This window comes from Nomascus leucogenys, chromosome 9 (genome assembly GCF_006542625.1).
Source record: "Nomascus leucogenys isolate Asia chromosome 9, Asia_NLE_v1, whole genome shotgun sequence".
Lineage (NCBI taxonomy): Eukaryota > Metazoa > Chordata > Mammalia > Primates > Hylobatidae > Nomascus > Nomascus leucogenys.
In genome coordinates this window covers 30,589,884-30,617,337 of record NC_044389.1, presented here as the reverse complement: position 1 = coordinate 30,617,337, position 27,454 = coordinate 30,589,884, and the positions used below count along the sequence as shown (strand labels likewise).

Sequence of the window (27,454 nt, the reverse complement as noted above, 5' to 3'; positions counted from 1 at the left end):
GTAATGGGAAAGCCAATGGACTGAGAAACAGAAAACTTAGAGTCCTGCATTTGATTATATTAACTTCAGCAAATTACCCAACCTATCTCTGATTTATTTAATTGATTTCTACTTTAAAGGAGTTGAATTAGATGACTTTCCAAGATACTTTCAAGTCCTAAAATTCTCATTCTCTCACTTTAAACAATATATTTAAAGTGTTTAGAAAGTTGAAATCCATTATCTTATTAAAGCTAATGAGACCAAAGAAAGCAGGGCAGAGACGGTATCTAATTAGTGTAGCAATGTCTTACTTGGATTGCATGTTGGACCAACTGGACTCTCCCATCTTTGAGGTGAATCAAACTCACCCCCATCTTCTTCAGGATTTCTAAATGCTCAGGGTTAGTGGCCATGAAATCTCTGGCTCTCAGAGGGGGTTTAGCTCCACTCCTGAAACTCTCCTCTCTGCTAAAAGTAATTACAGGCAAGGCTTAAAAAACTATAAATTAAAATTGACAAAAAACACATGTCAAATAAAAATAATGTTACTCGCAAAATTGCTAGTTTTAGAACTAGTGAAACTGGAATAACTAGAAACAAGTATTTTCTTATATATAATTTAGGTTAACAAGTGGTATAGCTTTCAAATATAACATTTTCTAGTTATAAAAGTATGTATATTATCTATATAAGGCAGTATTAGTCAAGAGAACTATAACTATTTAAAGGTACAGAGCAAGTTTGCTTGGGGATTTGTTACTATTGATGTTATCCTTTAAAAACACAGATTTTTCTCCCAATATTTCAAAAGCAAATCAATACTTGCATCAGTGAATAATAACACTTATGTAAAAATAATTTTTAAAAAGTCCTTGTAATGGCCTTTCTAATATAACTACTCATCAGAAAATGAACTCATTAAGCCAATTTTAACAAGCAAGAATAAGTACTCCCTCAAAAAATCAAATCCCAACAAACAAAATACCTGTATTTTCACTACACAGAAACAATAGACAAAAGGAAATTTTTTTTTTTTTTGAGACAGAGTTTCGCTCTTGTCACCCAGGCTGGGGTGCAATGGCGTGATCTTGGCTCACCGCAACCTCCACCTCCTGGGTTCAAGCGATTCTACTGCCTCAGCTTCCCGAGTCGCTGGGATTACAGGTGCCTGCCACCATGCCTGGCTAATTTTTTGTATTTTTAGTAGAGACAGAGTTTCACTATGTTGGCCAGGCTGGTCTCGAACTCCTGACCTCAGGTGATCCACCTGCCTCAGCTCCCCAACATCCTCAGATTACAGGCGTGAGCTACCATGCCTGGCTAGAAAATATTCGATGAAACTATTCCATGAAAAATGAGTTATGGAAGTTAAAAACTGTTACATGCTGCCCACTATTATTACTTTAGTTCATAAAATAAAAGATACATTGGAAGTTTCCAAAATAATAAAAAAGTGTACTGCAAAATAAGCTTTACTATCTAAATTTACTACTAATTTTTATTTTAACCAGTGATAGCTACATATCTCTTCAGCCTATGTCAGTGTCTTCTTGGCTGTTGATACGTGCTCCCTAAGTTCTCTGTCATTTACTAAGAAACAACTTTGATATTAGAAAATATAAAATAATACATCTTACACTCTGATGATGCCTCTAGGACAGCTCTTATCCACCACATTTTTCAAGGGCTCACGAATACTTTGAGCATACAATGGGTCATTAGGGAAGAGGATCTGAGTATTTGGACAAGTCCAATCAAAGTTACTGTCATCCAGTTCTGTATATTCCGAGGTCTACAAGATAAAAACATTTTATGTAAATAGAAATAATTATTTTACTTAACATATATACATATATATTTTTTTGAGAAGGAATCTCACTCTGTCGCCCAGGCTGGAGTGCAGTGGTGCAGTCTCCGCTCACTGTAAGCTCCGTCTCCTGGGTTCACGCCATTCTCCTGCCTCAGCCTTCTGAGTAGCTGGGACTACAGGCACCCGCCACCACGCCCAGCTAATTTTTTGTATATTTAGTAGAGACGGGGTTTCACCATGTTAGCCAGGATCCTGACCTCGTGATCCACCTACCTTGGCCTCCCAGAGTGCTGGGACTACAGGCCTGAGCCACCGCGCCCGGCCAACATAATTTTTAAAAGGAAACAGTTAATGAAATATGTAAGTGTATACAGGATGCAATAAAAGAAAAAAAAATAAGAAAATGTATATATTTAGTTTCTTCTTACCATACATATATTTATTGAATTCTAGTCATGGATTACTTTTCACTTGGAAAAATAAAACATATAGAAATAAAAAAGAGAATAAGACATTTAATTTAAAAACTCACTGTGTTCTTTTTAGAGATGCTTTGATTTGTAGTAGAGAGCCAAAGAGGTAACAGATGAGCTTCTGTTGTAAAGATGTAATCTTCTATGTCAAAAATAATGTCTTCTTTATCAGCAAATAACAAGTAAAGATATTTAAACATTTCGGCCAAGAAGAAAGAATCCATTCTAAAATAAAAAGTCACAAATAAATATAAGTAGATAAAAATAATTTAAATGCCAACTATATGAAAGCCATAGAGTCAAGTTTAGTAATCCTATCTACACCAACTTAGATGTTCAAAGAACTATAGAATGTATCAATCTACCAGGGGCAGAATAACCTTGACTCCAAGTACATTCCATGTTAATGAAAAAGACCAGAGGAGTTGTCTACCACATTGATACATTTAATCTTGTGAATAATGCAGACAAGATTTTTCTATAGGCATTTCAATGAGGGAAAGTTCTCCATTTCTTCTATAGAGAATCAACAGCAGGGAGGTAACTGATAAATTTTACTAGTGAGAATCATGTAAGAATCTTCAACTAAATTAAAGAGCTGGAAAAAGTCACACAAATTTGATGGAATTTATTATGTAGCTATTTAAGTGATTTAAAAAGAAGGCTTTAAACATGAAGAAATTACTGCATGTAATTTCCTGGCCAGCATGGTGAAACTCCGTCTCTACTAAAAATACAAAAATCAGCCGGGTGTGGTGCCAGGCACCTGTAATACCAGCTACTCAGGAGGTTGCAGCAGGAGAACTGCTTGAACCCAGAAGATGGAGATTGCAGTGAGCCGAGTGCAGTGACACTGCCTAGGTGACAGAGCAAGACTCTGACTCAAAAAAAGAAAAAAAAAGTTACATGAAAAAAGTACAATGCAAAGTCACATGGGCTACCATCATAAAATTCTAAATATTTATTTACCTGTTAAGAAGGGACTGTGGAGAAATAAAGACAGTAAAACTATATGTGTTTTTACAAATGATTTAATGTTACAATGTTTTAACAACAATTTAAGAAAAGTTTAAATTAAAAGTGTCAGGAAAAAAGCATAGCTGGTAGATGGAGTCATAGTCACATCAAATTTAATTCACTACTCCCCAAAGCATCGTAGGTTTTGGCAGTAATAAACAACTTCTAGCTTACTGGACAAGTTGCACAATTTCATACCTCTGGCCAACCACAATTCCTGGCACATAGTAGGCAGTCAATAAATGTTTACTAAATTAAATGCAAGTTTAAACAGCGTGATTAAAGAATGAGCTGGAGAGGGAGTAGAACAAAGAAGTAAAGAACATGGGCTTTGGAAATAGAAAGATCTTCCACTAATTAGTTCTGTCACCATGGGGATATTATGTAAGGACTATGAGCTTCAGTTTATTCTTCTGTAAAAGGAATATAACAACACACTCAAGACATTAGTGTGAAGACTGAGATATTAAATGTCAATTATTTAGCATAGCACCTGGCATACATATGAGATTGAAACTACAGCTATCATTTTTCCTACATATATATGATTTTTTATTTTGGAACAAAAACTCACCTGAAATGTTTCAAAACATTTTTAGCCATTTTGGATATTAATCTTTTTAGACAATATAAAAACACTTTCCTGTTTATCTGCAATACACTTATCATAATTTAACCTTTTCTGATGGACTGACAGTTATTACATGAGCAAATGCTATCTTGAGAACTGCAGACAGATGAGCAGGATACTGATAATTGGCAAATACTAGAATAGACAATTTGTAAATATTTAGAAAAGAACAAGGCATGGTAAGATAACTACAATATGAATTGGGCAAAGCTAGCAAGTTCAGCATCAGATCATATGATCTATTTTATATTTTAAAATCATAAACATACATAAATAAAAATACACAGGCATTAAAAATGTCTGGAAGCCTTTATAAAACTGCTAACAGTGGTAATCTTATGCAGTTAGGGGACAGTGTCTTAGCAAATATTTTCCTATTATTTTTGCCATTTACATTCTTTTTAGTAATTATGATTAGGAAAATACAGATATTTCCATTGTGAAAAGTATGTGTGTATGTCTGTGTCTGTGTAGATGATGGTAACCTGGAGGACAGTGATAGTGCTTAGATCTATAGGGTAATAAACCACCACATGCAAAGAGCCTGTAACTGAAAGCTCCTGAGTGCAATGCCACAAGGCACTGGTTGTGGTCCAACCAAAAGTTCTTCCTAACAGTTTGGATGAAAAAAATGTAAGGCATGCTTATCTAAACTATAGATCATTGAAAACTGGTAGTTTAGCTAATGAGATTCAACCTCTAGACCAAAATCTAGAAACAAAACAAAAAAAGAAATTTTGCTGAGTTAAGTATAAAAGTTCAAAGTTTACACTAAAAAAAAGAAAACTTGGCTGCTCAAAGGCAGGGTGGAGAACACTCATTTGTCAGCACATTATACAGTTAAGTATGTGAAACTAGTTGATCACAAGCTCACTGTGAGCTGAACATAATAAAGCTCCTAAAAAATCTAAAGCACATCTAATAACACAATATGATGAAGAATGGTAGTTCTCAACCTTTCGTTTGGCTAAATACATCTGAGAGGCGCAACGATCCCCTGAGGAACAGTGAGTCAATGAAGCAGTGGTCTTCAACTGGATAGAGGGTGGAAACTCATCAGCCTCATAGAACATTAGTGACCCTTTGTCTGAATATAGACAGTTATGGTGCTGTTGTGCCAGACACATCTTGAGTATGGTTAATTCTGGATATGATATTTTAAGAGTTATTGTATATACTGGAATGCAATCAGAATGGGGCAATGTCAATGGTAAGAGGTCCAGAAACAATGTCACAAAAGGAGCATTTGGTGGGGAAAAAAAAGAAGGATGTTACACTTTGAAAAATGGAACTCTAAACAGTAAATCATGTCTTCCTCTGTAATTCTTCAGCTTGTTACCTCTTTTGTATTTTAGAACATATCACATGGTTGTGATTATTTCTTTACACACCTATCTTATTCACAAGTCATGGGAGTGCAGGGACTGGTTCTATTTTATCTTTCTACCCCACACTTAAGTGCAGTGGCTGGCATACAGTAGGTGCTTAATTATTGTTCTTTAATGAATTGCCAGTATAACATCATTGTCAAGAGCCAATCAGCCTAGATTAGAATTCTGATTTAATCTTACTAACTGTGTGACCTTAGGCAAACTCCCTAACTTCTCTTTCCCTTGGTTTCTTCACCTTTAAAATGAAGACTATAATAGTAGACTTCAGAAAGCTGTTGTAAGGATCAAATTAGTTAAACACATAAAATGCTTAGAAGACTGTCTGGAGTGCAGGAAACAGTCAATAAATGTTCCAGGCAAATACACAAGGTATCTGCTTTTATTTCTTGCTATTATTTGTATGCCTGCTTCCAGAACCTAACCATTTCTCATTAGCTGTGGTTAGGGATGGAGATTCGAAGCCTAATTAACCATTATCCGAATACTAAGTGAAGAACTAAGGGACAACTCTATGAGTAGATGATGAGTGCTGTGTTTCTCATGTCTTCAGTCTCACTGCCTGGAACTTCTTTTACATCTTTCTTCTTCTAATTCTGGGTTATCCTTCAGGACATAGGATCCTTCAGGAACCCTTCATTGACTAGACTATCACATCCCAACTTGTGCTTGATGCCCCTTTAGTATGTTTCATAACACATATACAATGTTTTAAAAGTCTGCTTATTGGCCTGCCTTCAGTGATTCAAAGACAGAAAGGACTTATCTCCATATCTTTAATCCTTAAAAACTAGTAAGAGCCCTGGCACATAAGGGGCCTTAGTAAATATTTCTGGAATGAACATTTGCTAACCAAATGAACAAACAAGCTTTGGCATTCATTTAGAGATGTGATAACCAGATAAGTGATCTTAGAATTATCAGCATGCTTGTGAATTTCATGTGGAGCACTTTTTATAGCTTGAATACTTCATACCATCTACATCTATCCACTGTCTAATGAAACAGAAACTACCACTGGTCTTTCCCACCCCTGCAAGTCAGCAACGGTGTAAGAGTACACACAGCTTTTGAGGAATTCTTGGCCGAACACGAATCATATTCCAGATCATTCCTCATCTTGGTAATTTCTAATGTCTTATGTAATATAAAAGGAAACTATTATCAAAGAAGAAAAAAAGCCACATTTTAGATAGTCCTAATACCAAGGTTCTGATATTTAACATCATTGACTCATTTATTTAAAAATCATTTGAGCACCTACTATATGCCAGGGACTATGATAAAAATACAAACTTTTCAAACAAATTAAAATTAGTCTATTCAACAGTTTAAAAAAGTAAACACAAGGAACAAAGGTTTCTATCCTTTGTAAAAGAATTAAACTTTTTTGAATCCTAAATGGTAGTTGCATTTTGTGTTGTTTCAGAGAGACCCTGAGGAAAGGGGATGTTAGCAATTGTCTTACCTGTCCTCATGGCTTCCAGTACGAACATCCTTCATGGCAGCAAATCCGCAAGGCACTCTAGCATATTTATTTAAATTTTCAATAAGTGTCTTCCCTACTTCAAGGTAGTAAGGATCTCCTGTAGCCTATTAAAAAGGAGAATATATGTATACATATATATAGCTTATATATTACCACATATCCATTCATTTATCAAATATTTATTGAGTACCTACTAGGTGCCAGGCACTGTATCAGGCACTGGAGCACATTATATAGAACTGAGTTCTGAAAAAAAGCTATGAATCTGCTTTACAGAATTTCTTAAACACACAATTATAAAATTCAACTGTATAACCTTAGTTTTTAAATTTCTAATGCTCAGAAAGGCTGCCTGACTGAAGAAAGGCAAGAGACATGCTTTAGGAAAGCAGCTCTAGAACATAAAGTTTCTCTTTAAAGAAACGTTTACATAATATTTTTTAAAGAAAAATACCTTACATGTCAATTCTTGCATCATTCAATAATTCTATGGACTAGATGAATAAGAACCATGATATATCCAATCATTATAATATTAAAAGGGGACTCTGAAAACCCAATTACAATTATAAAAGAGTGAGAGATCCAACAGAGAACGGGGGCTAAACTTTAAGTAAAATGGGGTATATTTTCTTACTTTATATAAGAAGTAGGTACTTTCTGCAAATTCTGGCCTTAAAGGATGTTGAGCCCAGTGTACTCTGAAATCTGTGGTAAACGCCTGAACAAAACAACATACAAAAGGCATAAAAAATGTGATTAAATAAACAAGTAGTTCTAGAATATATAGAATATACATAAATAGGTAAAAGCAATTAAAATAGCAATCATGACATTTTCATCAATAAAACATCAATTTTCATTGCTTAAAATAACAATTCATTTTGCAAAGGCTGCTATTTTTACCAATTAAATTGATTATTTTTTCAATGATCATTCTGGCTATTAGAAAACTCAGAAAAACTCAGTAATGAAACTCAGTAATGCCACTACATGGGTCCTGGTGGTAAACATAATTGTGTTTTCTTTTTATCCTTCCCTCTACTTTTTCTTCTGAATTATTACTTCCCTAGTTCTCATATTTATTTTTAAATTTTTTAAATCGACAAATAAAAGTGACATATATTTATGGTATACGACATGGTGTTTTAATATATGTATGCACTATGAAATGGCTAAATCAAGCTAATTAACATATGCATTATCTCACATACTTATCTTTTTTTGTGGTGAGAATACTTAAAATCTCTCTTAGCAATGTGCAAGCATACGTATTTCATATTTTAGCTTTTATTTTCTAACAGCCTCAAATCCTTTGTGGAATACGACACAGCATTATTTAGAAATAAATAAAATTAGTCTATTTGAAATTTATTCAATAACAACAATCAATTGGTTTTTAAAAGAAAATAAAAGCAAACAAAAACTTTTATGGGAGCTAAATAAAAACTTCATTTGTGATAGATGTATTAATTGAAACCTCAGTTTATTCTGTATGGATATGAATTGTCTACAATGCACAGTCCTACTCACCTGAAGGCTAATAAAACTATACTTTCCAAAACAAACACTTTAGGAACCCTTCTAAGTTGGTGGAATGCTTAGATATCTCACAGAGGGTAGTCAATAAGCAGGGATAGAACAAGGCCATACACACATTTGGAAATTTTTAATGGTACATTTCTGGAAAGCCAAAAAGTATGCTATTAAAATCTTGTCATATCAAGCTAGCAAGAATATTTATTACTAATATGATGTATAAAAATCAGGAAGAATAATTCTCAATCAGCATGAGGAGGAGATGGCATTCTCTACATTTCCAGAGGGCATGTGTGAACAACAAAAGTATATCTAATATACACAGTTTTCATAAGACAAGCTTTAGAAAATAAAAAGTGACAAAATCTTCCTAGCTGGTAGGTACATACAAGAGTTAGAATGACAGAATATTACAATGGCATTAAGTTAGGAAGAGTTGAGAAGAACTAAGCCTGGAATTTTTTTACATAAAATTTTAAAAATGTCAGCATTACCCTAAATCAGACTTCTCTTAACACACAAGGAAAAGCAGAAACATATATAATACTGTACAAACCAAAAATAAACTATTTAATAGGAAAAAAAAAAGAACCAACAAGCCTTGAAGATGCCATTTTCTACCTTTATATTAGCAACTTATAGTGTATATGTGTATGTGTGTGTGTGTGTGTATGTGTGTGTGTAAGATTATTCCAAAAATTATTTGCTTACCTCTGGTAGAAAATTGTGTTTTTTAATCACCTGATACAACATTTCATGAGTTTCAATAGCAGGTCTAATATCCCCCTTTAACACCTAGAAATCAACAACAATAAAATTACCTAATAAAATATGAGCTGGTTTTATCTCTAATCATTACATAAACAGAAAAATGTATAAAATACAATTCTGAACTGCAACTATGTTTTGTAGTTCAGTTTTAAAGATCAAAAATGCGCCTAATTAACATCATCATCTTACGTTCATATTAAGAAGATAGAATTCTTTATACCTGCAAGCCTGGGAAAAAGGCAAGCAAAGCATCCATCCAAGTCCGAGCATTCAGCATTGGTTTGTGGATATGCACATCAAGTAGAAGAGGTGGCTGGCTAATATACCTCATTATGGCATCATAGTGCTAAAAGATCACAACATGTGTTCATGAAAGTTAGATGAAAAAAGAGGTACTACTCTAAACACATTAAATAGCACTGTGAAGAAATTAAACTAGAATTTATATAAAAATTCACTAATTACCAATTTATATAAATATTTAAGTTATTTTAGATGGAGATCTTTCTAAAATATGTATGTACTCCTTTATGTCCTCTAACTCACAGGCAGACTATTAAAGACTATCTGTAATATAGGACCTTCTGAGAAAAATGGAACTGAACATCTCTATGTCCTGTGGTGTTAGCCCGTGGTTAGTATGTCTTTGTGGCCCACTGATGCTCATAGGTCCCCTTGGAATACAGCTATCAGCTTCTATATTACAGAATTTGCTTTTTCCTGTATCTTGGAAGTTTGATCCCTTCTCGGCTAACAATATTTTGGCGCTCACTACTATGTAAACTAATGCAGTTAATCACTGCTGCCACTCTTATGGTTTGCTATCTCAGCTTACTATGGTCTTAGAAAACTCTTTTTCCCTTCTTTTGTCTTCTCCTAGATATTTCTCAGCTTTGACAAAAGGTTGAGTTGTGATAACAAGCCAACAAAAACAGTTATTTGTCCCCATTCACCTCAATAAATTCTTGTTATAATCTAATAAACAATCCGTGATAATTTTATAAAGTATTCAATTAATGACATTAACTTTTACTAATTTTTTTGTAAATTTACCTATTATTTAATCACTATTATTGAATATTGGCCATAGGTTAAAGGCACTGCTCTAATCACTCTGAATGCATAAACTCGATCCTCCCAATAACCCTATAAAATAGTACTAGTACTCCCATTTTGTAGATGAGAAACAGGGGCAAATAATATTAGTTACTTTCCCAAAATCACAAAACCCATAGGTGGTACAATCAAAATTTAAACCAGTACATCTCCCATACTTTTAATCACCATGTCATACTGTCTCATACATATAACATGGATGAACCGATAGGTGAGCAAAGAAGTGGTAGATTAGTTTAAAAAGAATATAGTGATATAACTGATGAGTTTGCTATATTCATTTCAGTTTGCTTCAGTTAAAAGGGTGATTCAATTGGGTTCAATAATCCTCCCACTTTTCCCAAAAAATATGCTTGTGGTTCTGAGGCAGTCTTAAGACTTGCTTTTGAAATGAATACTCACTAGTTTCTCCAGGTCTTCAAAGCCCTGTATCCTTGGTGTAATCAAAGACTAAGCCAAACTTCCAAGATTTCAAAAAGAATTGGAATCCAAAGGAAAAAGCTAACTAGTAACATATTTCAATAATTCTTATCCTTGTACAAACAAGATTAGGTAAAACTCAAATCTATTACATCTCTTACTGGCAGATCTGCAAAGTTTCTGATAAAAGGTGAAAATAAAACTACTTTATCAACTAATTTTTTGGAATGTATATCACTTTTTACACTGTCCCTGTTCAACATCATCAGGAAATACTGACACAAAACCACTACACATTTTAAAAATTATTTTTACAATCTCATTCATGTAATGGAGTTTCTATAAAAATCTGGACTCAAATGAAATTGATTATAAAATATAAAACTGTATCAACTTACTGTGTTAAATCTTTCCAGAAAACTGTCATCTCCAAGCAAGACATAGGCTTTTAACAGATATTCATAATATGAATCAATCCCTGCTCCAACTCCACTATCTATGGAAACACAAATGAGATTTTTCATTATACAACTGTTAAATTTTTTTAAAAAAAAAATCACTTAATCAAGATATCAAGGCCTGAAAACATTCAGACTAATCACAGTGATACCACTATAACTTACTACTGTAACTTCTTATAATCAATACAAAACTTTGGAAAATGTACACAATTAACTAACCCCTAAACACACTACCTGATTCTCAAAACCAATGGTTATTTAACAACATGCAAGGGTAACAATAAAATATCAAAGAACTTTCACCCACTTAAGGAGAATATAATTAGTGGCAAATAAGACACAAATGTTTTTACTTTTTCCATGTTTGTTTTTAACTTTGCTTCATAAAGCCACTAAAAATTGAGTCTTCTTTCAAGTATAGGATTTCTAACTTAAAATTTTGATAAAGAAATGAAAAAACCACAAATGGCATTTTTTGCCATAAATTCATATACAAAAAAGTAAAACATAATCCAACTGAATTACATATACTTCCCTCTTCTCCAACAGCTTCAGACATTTTTCTATATATTTTGTATTATTAAAATCAATTCTAACTTATGCAGATAAGAAAAAAATGATTTATAATGAATCATCTTCAAAATTACCTCTACATACTTCTACTCCATCCCTCCATCACCACCAAATCTGTTGCTAAAGTGAACCATGATGCAATATACTCTTTGAGGGGGCCCAAAGCAATCTGTAATGTTGATTTATTAATTTTCCAAAGACTTCAACTTTTTGCCAATATAAACAAAAAGATGCAAGTAGCCAAAAATCATACAGTTAGTAGGAAGAAAAATCCATACTATATAGATTATTTAATGTTTATTTATGCCTTTCCCTCAAGCTATAAGCACTCCTTAGATTAGCTTTAAATTACATTGTGCATATATACGACTACACCAGTTTAGATTTGCCCTGGAACAGATAATTATATTTAAAATAAATAATTTTCTAACTATTTCATAGTTTAATTAGCTCTTAGTTTCACTAGCTGGAAAACAAGCATCTTGTGTCCTTTAAGAAACTGGTATGTATAAATGAATAGTAAATTCACTTAAACCTTGAGGAAATCTAAAGATGAAGTCTCTTGTTTTGCTTTTTCCAAAAAAGGAAAAAAGAACCAAAATCAAGAAAAAATTAAACAACAATAATAATATCTACTCTTAAAAAGAAATGTTATCTAACACAAAAATGAAACCTATAGATTCAAAAAACACCAATTTTACTGTCTTAACCAGTAAAAAAAAAAAAACGATAGGCAGGTGGAGTCTAGACCACTTAGAACTGAACCAACTCTAGACAAAAATGAAGATGGTACAATGATATGACTGCAAGGAAATGATTTAAAAATTTTCACAGTTTTCATGTTTGTAGCAATATATTGATGCACAAAATATCAAAAACACAAAGTCTGGATTTTTCCTCTTAGGTTTATAATACACTATCAAACGTCTAATGCATTTGTATTTGCATTATAAATACATTAAGCCTTCTCTGTTTATGTGTATGCTATACAAGCACATACATGCTGGTACGTTACCATGAAAATAATAGTTCTTATCTCAAACTAGTGACTTGTCTTTTTATCCATATTTATATACATTTCATTTCTATTGTAAGACACAACACTTTTCTAGTGGTACATTTAAATCAACATATTATGTTATTTTAAATCTTCATTTTTAAATGAGTATTTTTAGTGTTATGACATAATGGATTTAATTTAACAGCCGAAGTATAATATGGTAACTACACTGTACTATTTAATTCACAGATGTAGGAAAATATTTGTTTTTTAAACTATAACCAAGATGAAACTAGACAGTTATAAGCAGTGAAATATTAGAAAACAGTGAATGAATACATAAGATGATTTTTCATCAGTGGCCATTCAATATTTTGCTTTTAGGAACTTGGAAGAAATTGTCTTGAGTTTCAAATGTTCTGGTAAATCTAGTCATTTCTTAGCTTCCTCAGTATCACCCTGAATTACTGAAATAACTGACTCTGAAGAGTCAAAAGTTCTTTTCTGGTCTGAGGTTGCCAACAATGGCCACATTGAGGATTTCCCCATAGAAGTCCTCTTTGAAGATATACATGATATGAGTTTCCATGGACTTTTTTGTGTTCCTGTAGTATGGGTTCCATCCCATGCTCACTACCATCTTATTGACATCTCCACTTCCAAAACTAGTCCAACCACAGTAAACGCCAGTGGATACATCACCTGGAAGATTATCTACTACTTGTTCAGGAAAGTTAACTGTGGGGATGCCAAGATCCTTGGAGCCACGGCCGAAGCTCTGCACTACTTGGCTTCAGCAGAAATATGGCAGGTGCTTCATTCTGCTGGGGTATGGGCTGTGTCTGGGTCTGTGCATCCACAAGGTGGTGCTTATTACATTATTGAAATGACTAAGTAAAATGGGCCATGCATGAACCACTAATAAGACTGTTGTGTCATAATACAATGATTATGCTTAATTCAAAATTAATTACGATTAACTTGCACCTGAGGTCTGAGGTGGGTTTAAAAGAAAAAAAAATTACAAAATTCTGAAGTCACAATTCAGATCTGTTTCAGGAAGCATTTAGATGACACAGAAAAATTTTATACAATACTGAATAAAGGTAACAATTTTATTTTAATATGTTTGAATTAATAATTTTATAATTTTTATTTATTTAAATGTAGGCAGTTACCTTTTATTTTACATATAAACAAGATAAGCTTTTTAGAAATCGAGAAAATGTATAAAAAAGATGCTTTCATTAAGAATATTCTAGTTTTGTATAATAATAATAATAAAAAAGAATATTCTAGTTTATTTCCATTCGTCTATGCTTATCAGGGTGTTTTATAAAGATAAAATCACATTCTTTGTACAATTCAATATCCTGTTTGTTCATATAACATTGTTATATGTTCCTTCCCATGCTTCTGATTTATTTTAATAACAATATTCCAAAACTGACGTAAAATAATTTTTTTAGCTTTTTTTATTGATGGTTATTTAGACTGTTTTCCAGTTTTCTGCTATTAATAATTGCATGGGAGCATCTTGGGAACAAATAATTTTCTATGTTTTGTATTATTCCTCAGACTAGATTCCCAGAAGTAAAATTATTAATCAAAGGGACTAACATCTCGTTACTGGGCACTTACTTCATAGTAAGTGTAGTACATGCCCGGCACTGTTCTAAGCACTTTACTTCGGTTAACTCATTTAATCCTCATACAGAACAACTAATTACTATTAATATGCCCACTTTACAGACATGGAATAGAGAGGCACATAGAGGTTAAATAAGTTTCCCAAGATCACATAGCTTGAATCCAACAACACGACTCCAGGGTCTACGCTCTTAGCTACTATATTTCTGAAGGTAGGAAAAAAAAAAAGAATTTATTAAATCCAGATTCTTACTAAACCACACCTTAACGTGAGATGGTTGTGGAACTCTGGTTCTCTAGTTTTCAAATGAATTATAGCGTTTCATCTGTATCCTATAGCTATAATGCTATATCCATTAAGAAATAGAATACTAAATCATCTAGAAGAAGTGTGCCACATTTGGCATCAAAAAAGAAAATCTGGCTAAATTAAAATACCAGCAATCTGGTGAGAATCTATGCTTTATAGTATCCCAAAGATTATTTTAACAAATGAAAATTCTTTATTGCGAACCATTTTGAGGATGCAAAGGCTTGATTTAAAAAGCCTAACTTACATACCTTTTCGTACCCAATCTCCAGTATGAATATTTATAGTCACGCCCACTAAATTACTACTTCGCTGTCTTTTTTCCCAGAGAAAATCGAGAGCTTTTCTGGCATATTCCTGTAATTTAAAAAATAAATAAATAAATAAATGCATATTTGAAGAACTAAGTATCTTTGGCAAATAGGAAACAAACAAACAAAACTCAAAGACCGATAGGATATTTTAAGAATTAGGTTAAATTTCAAAGATAACTATTTATAAAACAAATTTCCTTAAAACTCAAAGCTTGGCTCTTTTTCAACCAATCAGTGTAGTTAGGAAAGACTGAATACGCTATTCAGAGGAAGGCTCACTTTGAAGGCTCACTTTCATCTACTCTTTTTGTTTTTTCTTCATGTCATCTACTCTTGTAGCACAAGTTCATATTCACACACATGTATTATTAAATTATATTAATTGCTTACATAATTAGATATACTTGTTAAAGTAATTTCTACCACTTAAATGCAAAGTAAAAATCTCCCTTGTTTAGAAAACTGGATGAGAATTTCAAAGGTAGTATGCTATCTTTGAAAGTCATTTCAGATCCTACTTTTTAAATGGTATGCAAGTTCATTAGTAAAAAGCTATTAAATCAACTAGGCTACCAAATATTTGATAACAACAAACTTGTAACCTTATGACATGTTTTTCTTTTTCTCATTTATCTGCTAGACACTAAATAAAATGAGTTGGAATCAAATTTTTGGCTTTGGATGAAAAGATGTTACAAAATATAAATGCAAAGGGCAAGTACAGGCAGGTTTCTAAATTAATTTCAGAGCATGAACCTATTTAGCACTGCAGAAGGACTTCTACAAAAGAAAATGTCATTAAACCAACTTGCCACTTGGTAGATTACAGAGTGTAAAATAGTTATAATTCTTAACTCAAACTATGCTGATTTCTCTTAAACACAAAGCAGGTTATAATTTTAATTAAATGGCAGAATTTCAGAGCCAGGAAACTTTAAAAAGATTCTATTTCCCTAGTCTTATTTTACAGCTAAGAAAACAGGCCTAGTGAAATTCAAGATTAGCTAGAGTTTAAAATTGAATTACAGGACAAAAAAAATAATATGAGAATTCAGATCTCTTTATATATTAGACCAAGGGTCAGCAAACCTTTTCTGAGAAGGACCAGGTATTTTAAGTGCTATGGGTCACACAGTAAATGGCACAATTACTCAACTCTGTTACTGTAGCACCAAAGTAGGCATAGATAAAAACAAACAATTGAGCATGGCTGTGTTCCAATAAAGCTTTACTTATAAAAACAGGCAGTGGCTGGACTTTGCTCACAGACTGTAGTTTGCCAACTCTGTATTATATCAATGCTTTGTCAACTGCATCTTCTCTGATAATAAATTACTGCATATTCAAGAATTTTTTTTTTTAAATCATGACTTTCAACAGATTTATTCATAAACACAAAATAGCCCGCTGGAAAGAGTATGGGTTTCAAATTCAGAAAGACATGGATTCTAATTCCAACTCCATGCATCACCTACCAGCTGTGCAGGTCTCTCATACTCTTTGAGCCTTATTTTCCTCACCTGCAACTGCATCAATACCTGAGAGTGTAGTTATTAAAGTATGCAAAAGTGTCCACACTTTTTAATGAAGGGAAAATATTAGTGAACAAGATATAGAGCAAAAATTTAAGTTTAAAAGATTAACCAACCAAACATGATATATCTGTCCTTGAGACATTTGAACATACAGACATACATTCAAAGGCATAAATACATACAAAGTAAATTTGTTTTCTTTACATTCAGATCTAATATCTGTAATGTAAGTATACAGTCCCTATTTCTGCTTGTTCTGTTTGCCATTTGTTGGATTTTTAAACATTAACCTAAGTCATATGCTTGAAAAAGAGGATGCTTTGTGTTACCACTGCACTCCAATGACATGCTTAAATAATTAGATTTTTTTAATGAGAGACATAGCTAGTCCACAACAACTATGTGGGGATATTAAGTCTTTTGGATAATGAATAACATTTCCCTTGCAGTAAACAAATTTACAGATTAGAGTCTCAATCAAGACTTAAGTACAAAAATTTCACTGTGTTTTAGAAGATTAGTGAAGGTTTCAGAAATTTCAGAAGCGCAATAGACCATCTGGAAGTCTAACAAAACACAGGGACATAGTATTTCATGTAAGACATTTATGATATCAAGGAGACATCAAATTCATTTAAGTAATATGGCTACAAAAATTTCTAAGACTAAACCTAAACATACACTTTATAGTTGATGAACAAAATGCAAAGTTGGATTTAACATAGCTCTCTTACAATGTTCTAGGTTTTTGACAATTAAAAACCATGTAAAGGAATTTAGACAAAAAGTTCACTAAAATAACAGTAATTCTCCAACTAATAATCCTAATATTTAACCAATGAAGAAGACATAAAGGTAGTTATGCCCAATACCCAGGATATCAAAGATCGTAAAAAGCAAACCTCAAATATTGTTGCTCCTGTGAATCGACTTAAAGCAGCAAATTCAAGGATCAAGGTACCTGCACAAGCTGTACAGGTATCTGTCTCAGTTCCTGTCCGAGCTTCTGGTTTTCTGATGCCAAACTTTAAATTAATCTGAATACAATTAGAAAATTGTCATTAGCAGTTATCAAGACAATGACTTTCTGATAAGAAACTACTTTTCAATCGAGTCTTTGTATAAAATCATGAAAATAATTCATAAAATAACTAAACACTGAAATTCAATCTGATGATCTCTGTGACTTTCCAATTAGCATGTAGGGAAATATATTCTAAGCACATAATATTTATGAAGTAAGTAAGCTTTTATTTCATTCCATCCTCAATGACATCAAAACTCAATATAATCATTTCCCTTGTTTACTCCAAGGGAAATGATTATAATCCAAGGGAAATTACACAGAGAAGGTATCTTTTATAACAATTTTGTTCTCTGGACGGTTTGAACTAGTAAGTACAAGAATAGGGAAGCAGACCAGCCTTAGAAGAAATTAGGGTTGGTTTAGAATTTGTGAAAAACCAGTCTATATTATATATTAACTAGTTCATCATAGAGAAAAAACGGATTGTTACGGTATATATTTGAAAGGAAATTAAAATTTCATTTACGGGTTTTAAGAGTTTTGAAATATAGAGTGTATCACCTTGCTGGCAGGCTAACAACACAAGGGAAATTTTTTCAAAGGGGTATTTCTTTATTAAGTCGAAGACAACCAAATAGGCCACGAGCGGTAGCTCATGCCTGTAATCCCAGCATTTTGTGAGGCCAAGGCAAGTAGATCGCTTGAGGCCAGAAGTTTGAGACCAGCTCGCCAACATGGCGTAACCCCATCTCTACTAAAAATACAAAAATCAGCCGGGCATGGTGGCGTGTGCCTGTAATCCCAGCTACCTGGGAGGCTGAGGCACGAATCTCTTGAACTTGGGAGGCGGAGGTTGCAGTGAGCCGAGATAGCACCACTGCACTCCAGCCTGTGTGACAGAGCAAGACTTTTACTACTACAATATGAACCTGGATTAACTAGACTCAAACTGAGCGGACTCTGATTAAAATTAGAATATTTTTCAGCAATCCAAATAACCAACAAAAAAGGAGGTATATGCCAAGGATTCAGTCAATAATAAATAAACAAAAAAAAATCAAACATAAAACATCACGGGTATACTCTTGGTTCAGTTATTATCCAAACTCTATATAAAGAGAAGCTCAAAAAAATTTATGTTTCAACTTATCTGCAGAAATCAATTGCTAGGTATACCTAGTGCCTTAACAGTGTCCAATCAACAGATTCCAGGCATTTCTAAACAAACACCCCCTCAACAACAAACAAACAAACAACAAATGTGAAACGTAGGTGAGACATGGAGATTTGATCACTGTTAATGTTGTCCTCAGTACTGCCATTTATCTTACTTTGTAGACTGCCACTTGAGACATTTTCATGTGCTATTAGTCTAGCAGTACCCCTCCATCCCTTTCCAAACTTATAATTATCTCTACCATTTGTACTTTTGTAGGATTAGCTAGTTTTAGGTGGTTCTGCACCATAAACAAGAATGAAAAGTATCTCCTGCCCCCTTATGCTGCCTGTATCCCTATCTATAGAACTAAAATTGAAAATTGATACTAAGAATAATTAACCTAAAATGAAGCAATCCTTAATAATGAAACAAAGATGTAATCGCATGAATTACACTAAGGTAAAGTATAATTTTACAAATATTTGCAATAAGAATCAACAGTGAAAAATATTTTCTGGTCAGTTCCATTAATTACTACAATCAACTGATCAATATTTATTGCTTACTTACCTACCATGTGGGGGATATTATGATAGTATACAAAGGAATAGATCCTTGTCCTCAAGGAGCTTAAAATCCAGACAGAGCAAGTAAGACAGATATATAAATAGAGAAAATAACTAACAATGAAAAGTCATAAATTAAGTGCCAAACAAATGGAAGCCACAACTGCTAAAATGTGAATTTCAGAAAAAGAAATAATGCTGAATTGGGAGTAGTTGAGAGCTAAGAATGACAAAGTCTAAGAGTAGTCACAAAAAAGCAAAAGCAAAATAGAAAAGAATAAACATCTCTGTATCCCACTTTCAGTATCTTTTCCCTTAAAATGGAAATACTTTGAATCATTAACATTTTAGTACAATAATACTTAAGATGTTTGTATATTGAACTGTATCCCAAGATGACTGCTATAAAATTTGTAAAAGGACTATTTATTAACACAATTATCTATAGTATCTACTCATTTAAATCTTGTATCCTTCCTGAAGTTAAGTGGTATTAAACAACTTTTTTAGGGGGGGTGGGGATGGAGTCTCACTCTGTCGCCAGGCTGGAGTGCAGTGGCACGATCTCAGCTCACCACAACCTCCGCCTCCCAGGTTCAAGTGATTATCCTGCCTCAGCCTCCCAAGTAGCTAGGATTACAGGCACACACCACTACATCCAGCTACTTTTTGTATGTTTAGTAGAGATGGGGTTTCACCATGTTAGCCAGGATGGTCTCGATCTCTTGACCTTGTGATCCACCTGACTTGGCCTCCCAAAGTGCTGGGATTTCAAGCGTGAGCCACCGCACCTGGCCAGTATTAAAGAACTTTTAAATGCAGAACCAAGATGCATTTTGGCATCCAAGGGGCATTACCATTTCCACAAATCAGGGAAGAAGGGATCCTGTGGTTGATCTAGGGGCTGGTAGATAGGTTCCTGTCCTCCTGACCAGGACTCAAATGACTGAGTTTAGAGATGGCACTGGTAGTAGTATCTATTACTGCAGAAATTAGTAACAAGGAGCTTATTGTCCTGCTTTCTTGAGAGGTTTAAGACAAAAAGAGATGAAAGTATTTACTAAAAGTAAACTGAATTAAATAAATGTTTATATATTGTTTAAAAAAATTTTACTTTTAATTTTAATATGCTAAGAAAAAAATGATCAACAAATTTAACTGTACTAATAAGCAAAGAAATCCATATTAAAATATAATTCAATTTTTCCTCATTAAGTTGGCAAAATAATAATATACAGTAACAGTTAAATGACACATGTACTTTTACACAACACTGAGAAGTAAAAAAGAATCTTTCTGGAAAGCAATTGGGCAATAAGTACCTGATTACCTTAAAAAGCATTCCCTACTCTGTGACTTATTACTTCCTCTTCAAGTAATTTATCCTAAGGAAGAAATTAAAAATGTGTAAAAAGATGTGTATCAGAATGTCCACAGAGGCCAGGCATGATGGCTGCCATCTGTGAGTCCAGTACTTTGGGGGGCCAAGGTGGGAGGATCTCTTAAGCCCAGGAGTCTGAGACTAGCCTGGGCAACACAGTGAGAACCCCATCTCTACAAAATTTTTAAAAAAAAATCAGCCGAGCATGGTGGCACGTGCCTGTAGTCCCAGCTACTCTCAGGAGGCTGAGGTGGGAGGATCACTTGAGCCCAGGAGTTGGAGGCTGCAGTGAGCAATTATCACACCACTGTACTCCAGCCTGGGTGACAGAGGGAGACTATCTCAAAGCAAACAAAAAGAATGTTTACCGGAGAGCTATTTAAAATATCAAACTAGAAATTTAAATAAGAAGAGATTTCATTCTAGTCTGTTTAATTTTTAAAAAGTGCTAGTCACAACTCACTAAATTGATAGGTAAAGCATTGCCCTATATCATGCTATATCTCCAGTCAAGGATGACTTCTTGATGGAGGAAATGAGCCTTATTTGATTTGACTTATATTTGTAGAGAAGTTATGCCAGGTGATAGAGATGGTAAGCCTAAAGGCATGGAATGAAAAAAAAAAAAAAACTTAGAGACTCTGGGGACACTATAGATTGTTCTGGCTGAAATGGAACAATGATTTCACTGGGATATGGAAATAAGAGAGAATGTCAGAAAGTCTACAGCCAAACTGCAAAAAATTCTGAAAGTTAAGGGACACTCAATATAATACAAAGAGCCATACAATTTTTGAAGATAATTTGACAAAAATTAGATTTTAGTGACACTGGTTTTTCAAGTGCTCTGAAGCATAAACCAAGAGAGAAAAGAGTAAGACGGGTGTAAGAAAAGAAAAAAACTGACAGAGCTTGGTAATGGCTGAGGTGTCTGTCTTGGATAAGAGGGAGAGAGTAATAGTGTTAATAAAGAATGAGAAATAAATCAGAAGAGCTCTTCCCATCTTCAATGGCTTCTTTCCCTCTGCTTTAAATATAAAATTTTCTTAGGGGAAAACCAATAAAGCTCCTTCAACTGACTTTGTTGCCAACTCTCCTTTAACTACCAACACAGAAGAAATCTTAAAATGAGTGGTTCATTCCTACTTACTTTCATCTACTTTGAATCCTCTCCTCTTTATTCACTACAACTTCAAGGCTCTGTTTGCACCCAATTCTCAAGTTTTCTAGAACATTTCCTCCTTTCGAAGTTCCCTTCTTTGGATTTTATAATACTGTACACTATGCTACTTTACGGTTCTCCTCTTAAATCTCTGTGTACTTTACTTTCCACTGGCTGTTCTTCCTCCTCATGCCCTCCCTCTGTCCTGTGAGTTCTCTCTCTATCCTCTCCTTTGGACAGTTAACACCTACATACTAACTGCTTCAATTATATCTTCTACACAAATAATTCTGTGCCCAAGTTCTGGTCTAGTATCTATTCTTCCTTCTGCAGCATAATCTAATCTGTAATGTAATGACACATTAAAGCTTAAATTATACATATACACAATGGAATACTATTTGGCCATAAAAAAGAATGCGATCTTGTCATTTACAACAACATGGATGGAAGTGGAGGACACTATGTTAAATGAAATAAGCCAGGAACCCAGGCGTGGTGGCTCATGCCTGTAATCCTAGCACTTTGGGAGGCCAAGGCAGGTGGATCACGAGGTCAGGAGATCAAGACCATCCTGGCTAACACGGTGAAACCCTATCTCTACTAAAAGTACAAAAAATTAGCTGGGCATGGTAGCGGGCGCCTGTAGTCCCAGCTACTCGGGAGGCTGAGGCAGGAGAATGGCGTGAACCCAGGAGGCAGAGGTTGCAGTGAGCCGAGATTGCACCACTGCACTTCAGCCTAGGCGACAGTGCGAGACTCCATCCCAAAAAAAAAAAAAAAAAAAAAAAAGAAATAATCCAGGCATAGAAAGACAAATTTTAAATGTTCTTACTCATTTGTGGGAGCTAAAAATTAAAACAGTTGATCTCATGGAGATAAAGACTAGAACGATGGTTATCAGAGACTGGGAAGCGTAGCTGGTGGGGATGGGGAATAGGGGATGGTTAATGAGTACAGAAACAGGTTAGACAGAATGAATAAGATATAGTATTTAATAGCACAACAGAGCGATTACAGTCAACAGAAATGTATCATACATTTTAAAACAACTAAAAGAGTATAATTGGAATGTCTGTAACATGAAGAAATGATAAATGTTTGGGGTAATGGCCACCCCATTTACCCTGATGTGATTATTATGCATTGTATGATTATATCAAAATATATTATGTACCCCATTAATATATACATACTATGTACCCATAGAAATTAGAAATAAAACTTTTTTAAAGCTTAAACTAATCTAATCGTCACATCACTTGGAAGTATAATCAGTGAATTGAAATGAAAATATAAATTTGTTACATAGCTTTGAAGCATTTTTTTCAGCCTCAAGCAGGTGAAGAACAATGGCTCTGATCACAAAACTTCATTTTATAAAACAGCAAAGAAAGTATATAAAGACTCATATTTTTCAGAAGTACTTACTCTTGGATAAGGAAGGCCACTGGTAGTGTTGAAAGCCGGTAAAAGTTTGTAACCTAACTGCTTTGCCATTTGGAGAAGTTCATCATTGTACCACTGCATATATTCACCTTTTTCTTTCAGCATGATTGCCAGGGAGTGCCCACCCAAAAGACCCCTAGGATCACAGAGATGAAACATGATCCGTATCTTATAGACGATTAAAAGTTACCACCTAAAAACGTGTGGGTACTTTGTTATACAATTTAACATATTTAAGGAAGGACAAAAATTGTTTAAACATTATTTACTTAACACTGCTCATTTTACGGCAAACCATTACAATTAGAGTCAATATATTTTTTAAAAAATTAGATATTCTATCCTGTTGTGAAGTGTTTTGCGTTCTTAAATAGCTTAAATTTTCTTAAAGAAAATCCTAGCTATTACATTTAACAAATCTAACAAATATTTTAACAAATTTTAAATTTAAAAATTTAGTTGTAACACCATGAAGTCTTTAACTTAGAATATTATTTAAAACATAAAACCCTCTCACTCTAGATTAATAAACTCCATGTAAAACCACATAACAATTTCTTATATTTAATTGAAGAGTAGACTCACTTTGACAAAAAGGAGTTACGATAACAAACATTTAATCAAAACTATAAAAATTAAATAATATTGAAACCTGAACTAATAAATCCTGTAATTTCATCTTTTTAAAATATCCTGGCCAGGCGTGGTGGCTCACGCCTGTAATCCCAGCAATTTGGGAGGCCGAGGCAGGTGGATCACGAGGTCAGGAGATTGAGACCATCCTGGCCAACATGGTGAAACCCCATCTCTACTAAAAATACAAAAATTAGTTGGGTGTGGTGGCAGATGCCTGTAATCCCAGCTACTCGGGAGGCTGAGGCAGGAGAATCACTTGAACCAGGGAGTCGGAGGTTGCAGTGTGCCAAGATCACACCACTGCACTCCAGCCTGGCAACACAGCGAGTCTGTCTCCAAAAAAAAAAAAGTCCCAAGAGCATTTCAAACTGTTTGTTGAGAGGTAATCTTATAAATTCAGTTTCATTTGGCTTACCTGAAGAGGTGCTTGGCTATGGTTAACAAACTACGTAAGCTGGTGATAAAACCTGTGATGAAGCTGACTAATGTTCAACCTATATTCCCTTTTTAACAAATACAGATATTACCTTTGAGTCTAGAGATGTCTGTGAGTGATTAAATACAAGGTAGTGCCACAGACTCTGTGTTTCATAATGTTCCAACTTACATCTTTTAAACACAAGAAACTTCTTGCATGATTACTATCAAGAAATAAACAGTATATCCTAAACTTTTCTGATATTAAAATTATAGACTGGGCATGGTGGCTCAAGTCTGTAATCCCAGCATTTTGGGAGGCTGAGGTGGGCAGATCACTTAAGGTCAGGCGTTAGGGACCAGCCTGGCCATCATGGTGGAAACCTCGTCTCTATTAAAAATACAAAAATTAGCTGGGCTTGGTGGTGTGCACCTGTAGTCCCAGCTACTCAGGAGGCTTAGACAGGAGAATCACTTGAACTCGGGAGGTGGAGGTTGCAGTAAGCCAAGATTGTCACTGCACTCCAGCCTGGGTGACCGAGCAAGACTCTGTCTCAAAAAATATATATAAATAAAAATAAAATAAAATTATAGCTTTAGTGTCTTTCATACTTACCCAAGAACTCTGATGTTTGTTTCAAAGACTGATACGACTACATCGTTATCTAAATTAACATCTCTTAAAACTTTTCTCACTGCATCTTCAAATTCTTTAGTTTTATTTAATACCTGGGAGAAGAAAATTATGAAATAAAGTTCTTTTCTACCAAGTCAAGGAGAAACATTCTTAGAATGAGCTATTAAAAGTCAGTCTACTTTAAAACTCTAAAAAGTGACAAACACAAATAATATTTCTATGTATAAAAATGTAATAATGTCTAAAACTGAAAAAAAAATTAAGTATCTAATTATATAGCATCTTTATACACTTCTTTGCATACACTGAATATTATGAGGACTTTGAAGCTACCATCATCAGACCTGTTAACTGGATTCTTAATGACCCAGGCTACATGAGGTGAGTTCTAGTAGAATTTGGCTTCTAAGTCAAAACAAAATTAAAAACCATCCTATTCACCAGATACATTCTAAAAGTTGCTTTTATTCTCAGAAGAAAGCACTTGCTTCAAGGCATGTTCAATTGGTCCTAAACTACACATCCCCTGCTAGCTTCACTCCATGGATGCCCTGTTCACTAAGGAGGCTATACAATGTTGTGGTCATACAATGTTGTGGTCATGCCCTGATTTGAATGTTTCACTCACTACCTTTGCGATCCCAGCCAAGTTACTTCCATTTCTGAGCTTGTTCCTTCATCTATAAAAAGAGGAAATACCTACTCTTATAGGGTTGTTTTCTTAAATAAGATAATGTATGTAAAATGATTTTAGTAGAGTGTCTGACTTAAGTGCTTAAAATAATTAGAACTATTAACCATGCAGATCTAGAATCTTGACTAAACTAAGAACTTTGTGGATTCTTGCAATGAGCAAAAGTGGTTCCTGCCATCACATAGGCTGCTATGATTTTTCAGTCTAAATTAAGGCCGCACATGAGATGTTACCTAGATCCTAGGTGCATTAAAAGTAGTTTTCCTTTACTTAACTGTTTAATCTCTCCTTGTCTGATAATAATTTGTTGTGCTTTTTCACTTGATTTGATACTTTCAGTAAAAATTCTGATTTATAAAACATTCCATAAGTCTATCTCCCTAAATTCAGTAAAAGTAAAATTTAGGGTAAGTGCTGACTAAAACATAATATGAAACCTGATTTTAAACTGACTGCTCTCCCTTCTCAATCTCAAAGTCCACATCAAGTCGGCAGCAATAAATGCAGGCGCATACAGTGCATCTATCACTTTTGGAATGAGACATAACTGTTCCACTATCCCCACCCTCCATACACATATACATTTTAGTATCATTTTGTTAATCTAATTCTTCTCCCTGGGTTTATCTCCTGGGAATTTTTCCCTCTTGAACTCTTCTAGCTTGTAATCAGACTCTTCCATGTGTTTTCTTGAAGGCCAATAAACCAAAAACAAGGCACACAGTATTTTCTCTTTCTCATAGTTACTGTAATATAGTTTGCATATTCCATTAATCTCTGAAAAATGAAGCTGTGACTTTCAAACCCTGAGCAGCTAAAAAGATCTAAGATCGTGATTTTTCTCAACCATAACGCCTTTTTGAACCACAGAACTTTGGAAGGGATGCCCAGTCCCACTCCACAACAACTGAATCAGAATAACTTAGGAGGACCTCTTTTTTTTTAAAATCACAAGTGATCCTCCTAAGCTGTTTTTAGAGTTGAGAATTTTTGTTCTTAAAAAAAAATACTCCAGTGAAAGAAGAATGCAGAAACAACATTGAGAAGAGAAGCCTAGTTCCAAAAAATTTCTGACACCCCAAAGGTTTTTTGTTTTGTTTTTTAAATATTAATCACCACTTGGGACATCAACTGGAAGTTGAGAATTATGCCTTAAGGAAAATTCTCACAAAAGCCTACTTTTATACCAACCATAATGATCTAAGAGTAAAAAACTAAAAAGATACTGTATTTAGAAATCATGACATCTGTAACTCAATCTTTCCCCTCTGTCATCACAAACAGTCCTGAATCAGAAATAAATTTCTGTACTATATGAGGTTGAAAAGGAGTACCAAGAAGTGATCACCTGATGCTAAAAATCACTGCTGGGAAAAATTAATTTTTTGCTTATGTACACAGCAATATAAAGATTCTAATTTAACAATTTTGGTATCATTTTGGCATGTCATTATGGAACAACATCAATGGTATTTTCTAAAGTTACTTTTTTCCAATAGCTTCAACCTCCTTGTCCAAAGGGGGGGAAAAAGGACCTTCCTAATTAAGGTGTCATCACATAAGCTGACATCCCCATAAATTATTTGGGTATCTCCGTTATATTACATAATTCCATTTGACATCATCAACTCAACAGTGTAAAAGATTTATTTAGAAGCAAAGATCAGAACATCTTTAATTCTGAAGGCTTCTATTTCATACTGTGTTATGATCATATTCACAACACTTAAGTGTGCATATCATGAAATTAACAAAATAAATCCAAGAAGAGTCAAACCTACCACAAGAGTGTCCAAAGAATCAATCAGTGTCAGAGAAAATCTAAGAAACAGGTGTAACAAGATATA

General features: G+C 34.0%; 1 protein-coding gene and 1 pseudogene across 6 annotated transcripts in view; both read right to left on the bottom strand.

Annotated features, from left to right (window-relative positions):
- EDEM3 (ER degradation enhancing alpha-mannosidase like protein 3) overlaps positions 1 to 27,454 on the bottom strand; it is a 64,919-nt gene that overhangs the window by 19,732 nt on the left and 17,733 nt on the right. For 4 of the 6 annotated variants that reach the window (XM_030818751.1, XM_030818754.1, XM_030818752.1 and 1 more), the window contains exons 4-16: positions 27,389 to 27,428; positions 24,893 to 25,005; positions 23,206 to 23,359; positions 17,382 to 17,516; positions 14,882 to 14,987; positions 11,035 to 11,132; positions 9,321 to 9,446; positions 9,041 to 9,124; positions 7,428 to 7,511; positions 6,770 to 6,894; positions 2,325 to 2,490; positions 1,620 to 1,774; positions 294 to 450 (exon numbers count right to left, since the gene is read on the bottom strand). In XM_030818751.1, the coding sequence (XP_030674611.1) occupies positions 294 to 450; positions 1,620 to 1,774; positions 2,325 to 2,490; positions 6,770 to 6,894; positions 7,428 to 7,511; positions 9,041 to 9,124; positions 9,321 to 9,446; positions 11,035 to 11,132; positions 14,882 to 14,987; positions 17,382 to 17,516; positions 23,206 to 23,359; positions 24,893 to 25,005; positions 27,389 to 27,428 (1,543 nt within the window). The remainder of the gene's footprint in view (positions 1 to 293; positions 451 to 1,619; positions 1,775 to 2,324; positions 2,491 to 6,769; positions 6,895 to 7,427; positions 7,512 to 9,040; positions 9,125 to 9,320; positions 9,447 to 11,034; positions 11,133 to 14,881; positions 14,988 to 17,381; positions 17,517 to 23,205; positions 23,360 to 24,892; positions 25,006 to 27,388; positions 27,429 to 27,454) is intronic. The other 2 variants (XM_004088946.3, XM_003264457.2) reach the window with 1 other exon arrangement.
- Positions 13,026 to 13,490, bottom strand: LOC100584827 (annotated as a pseudogene).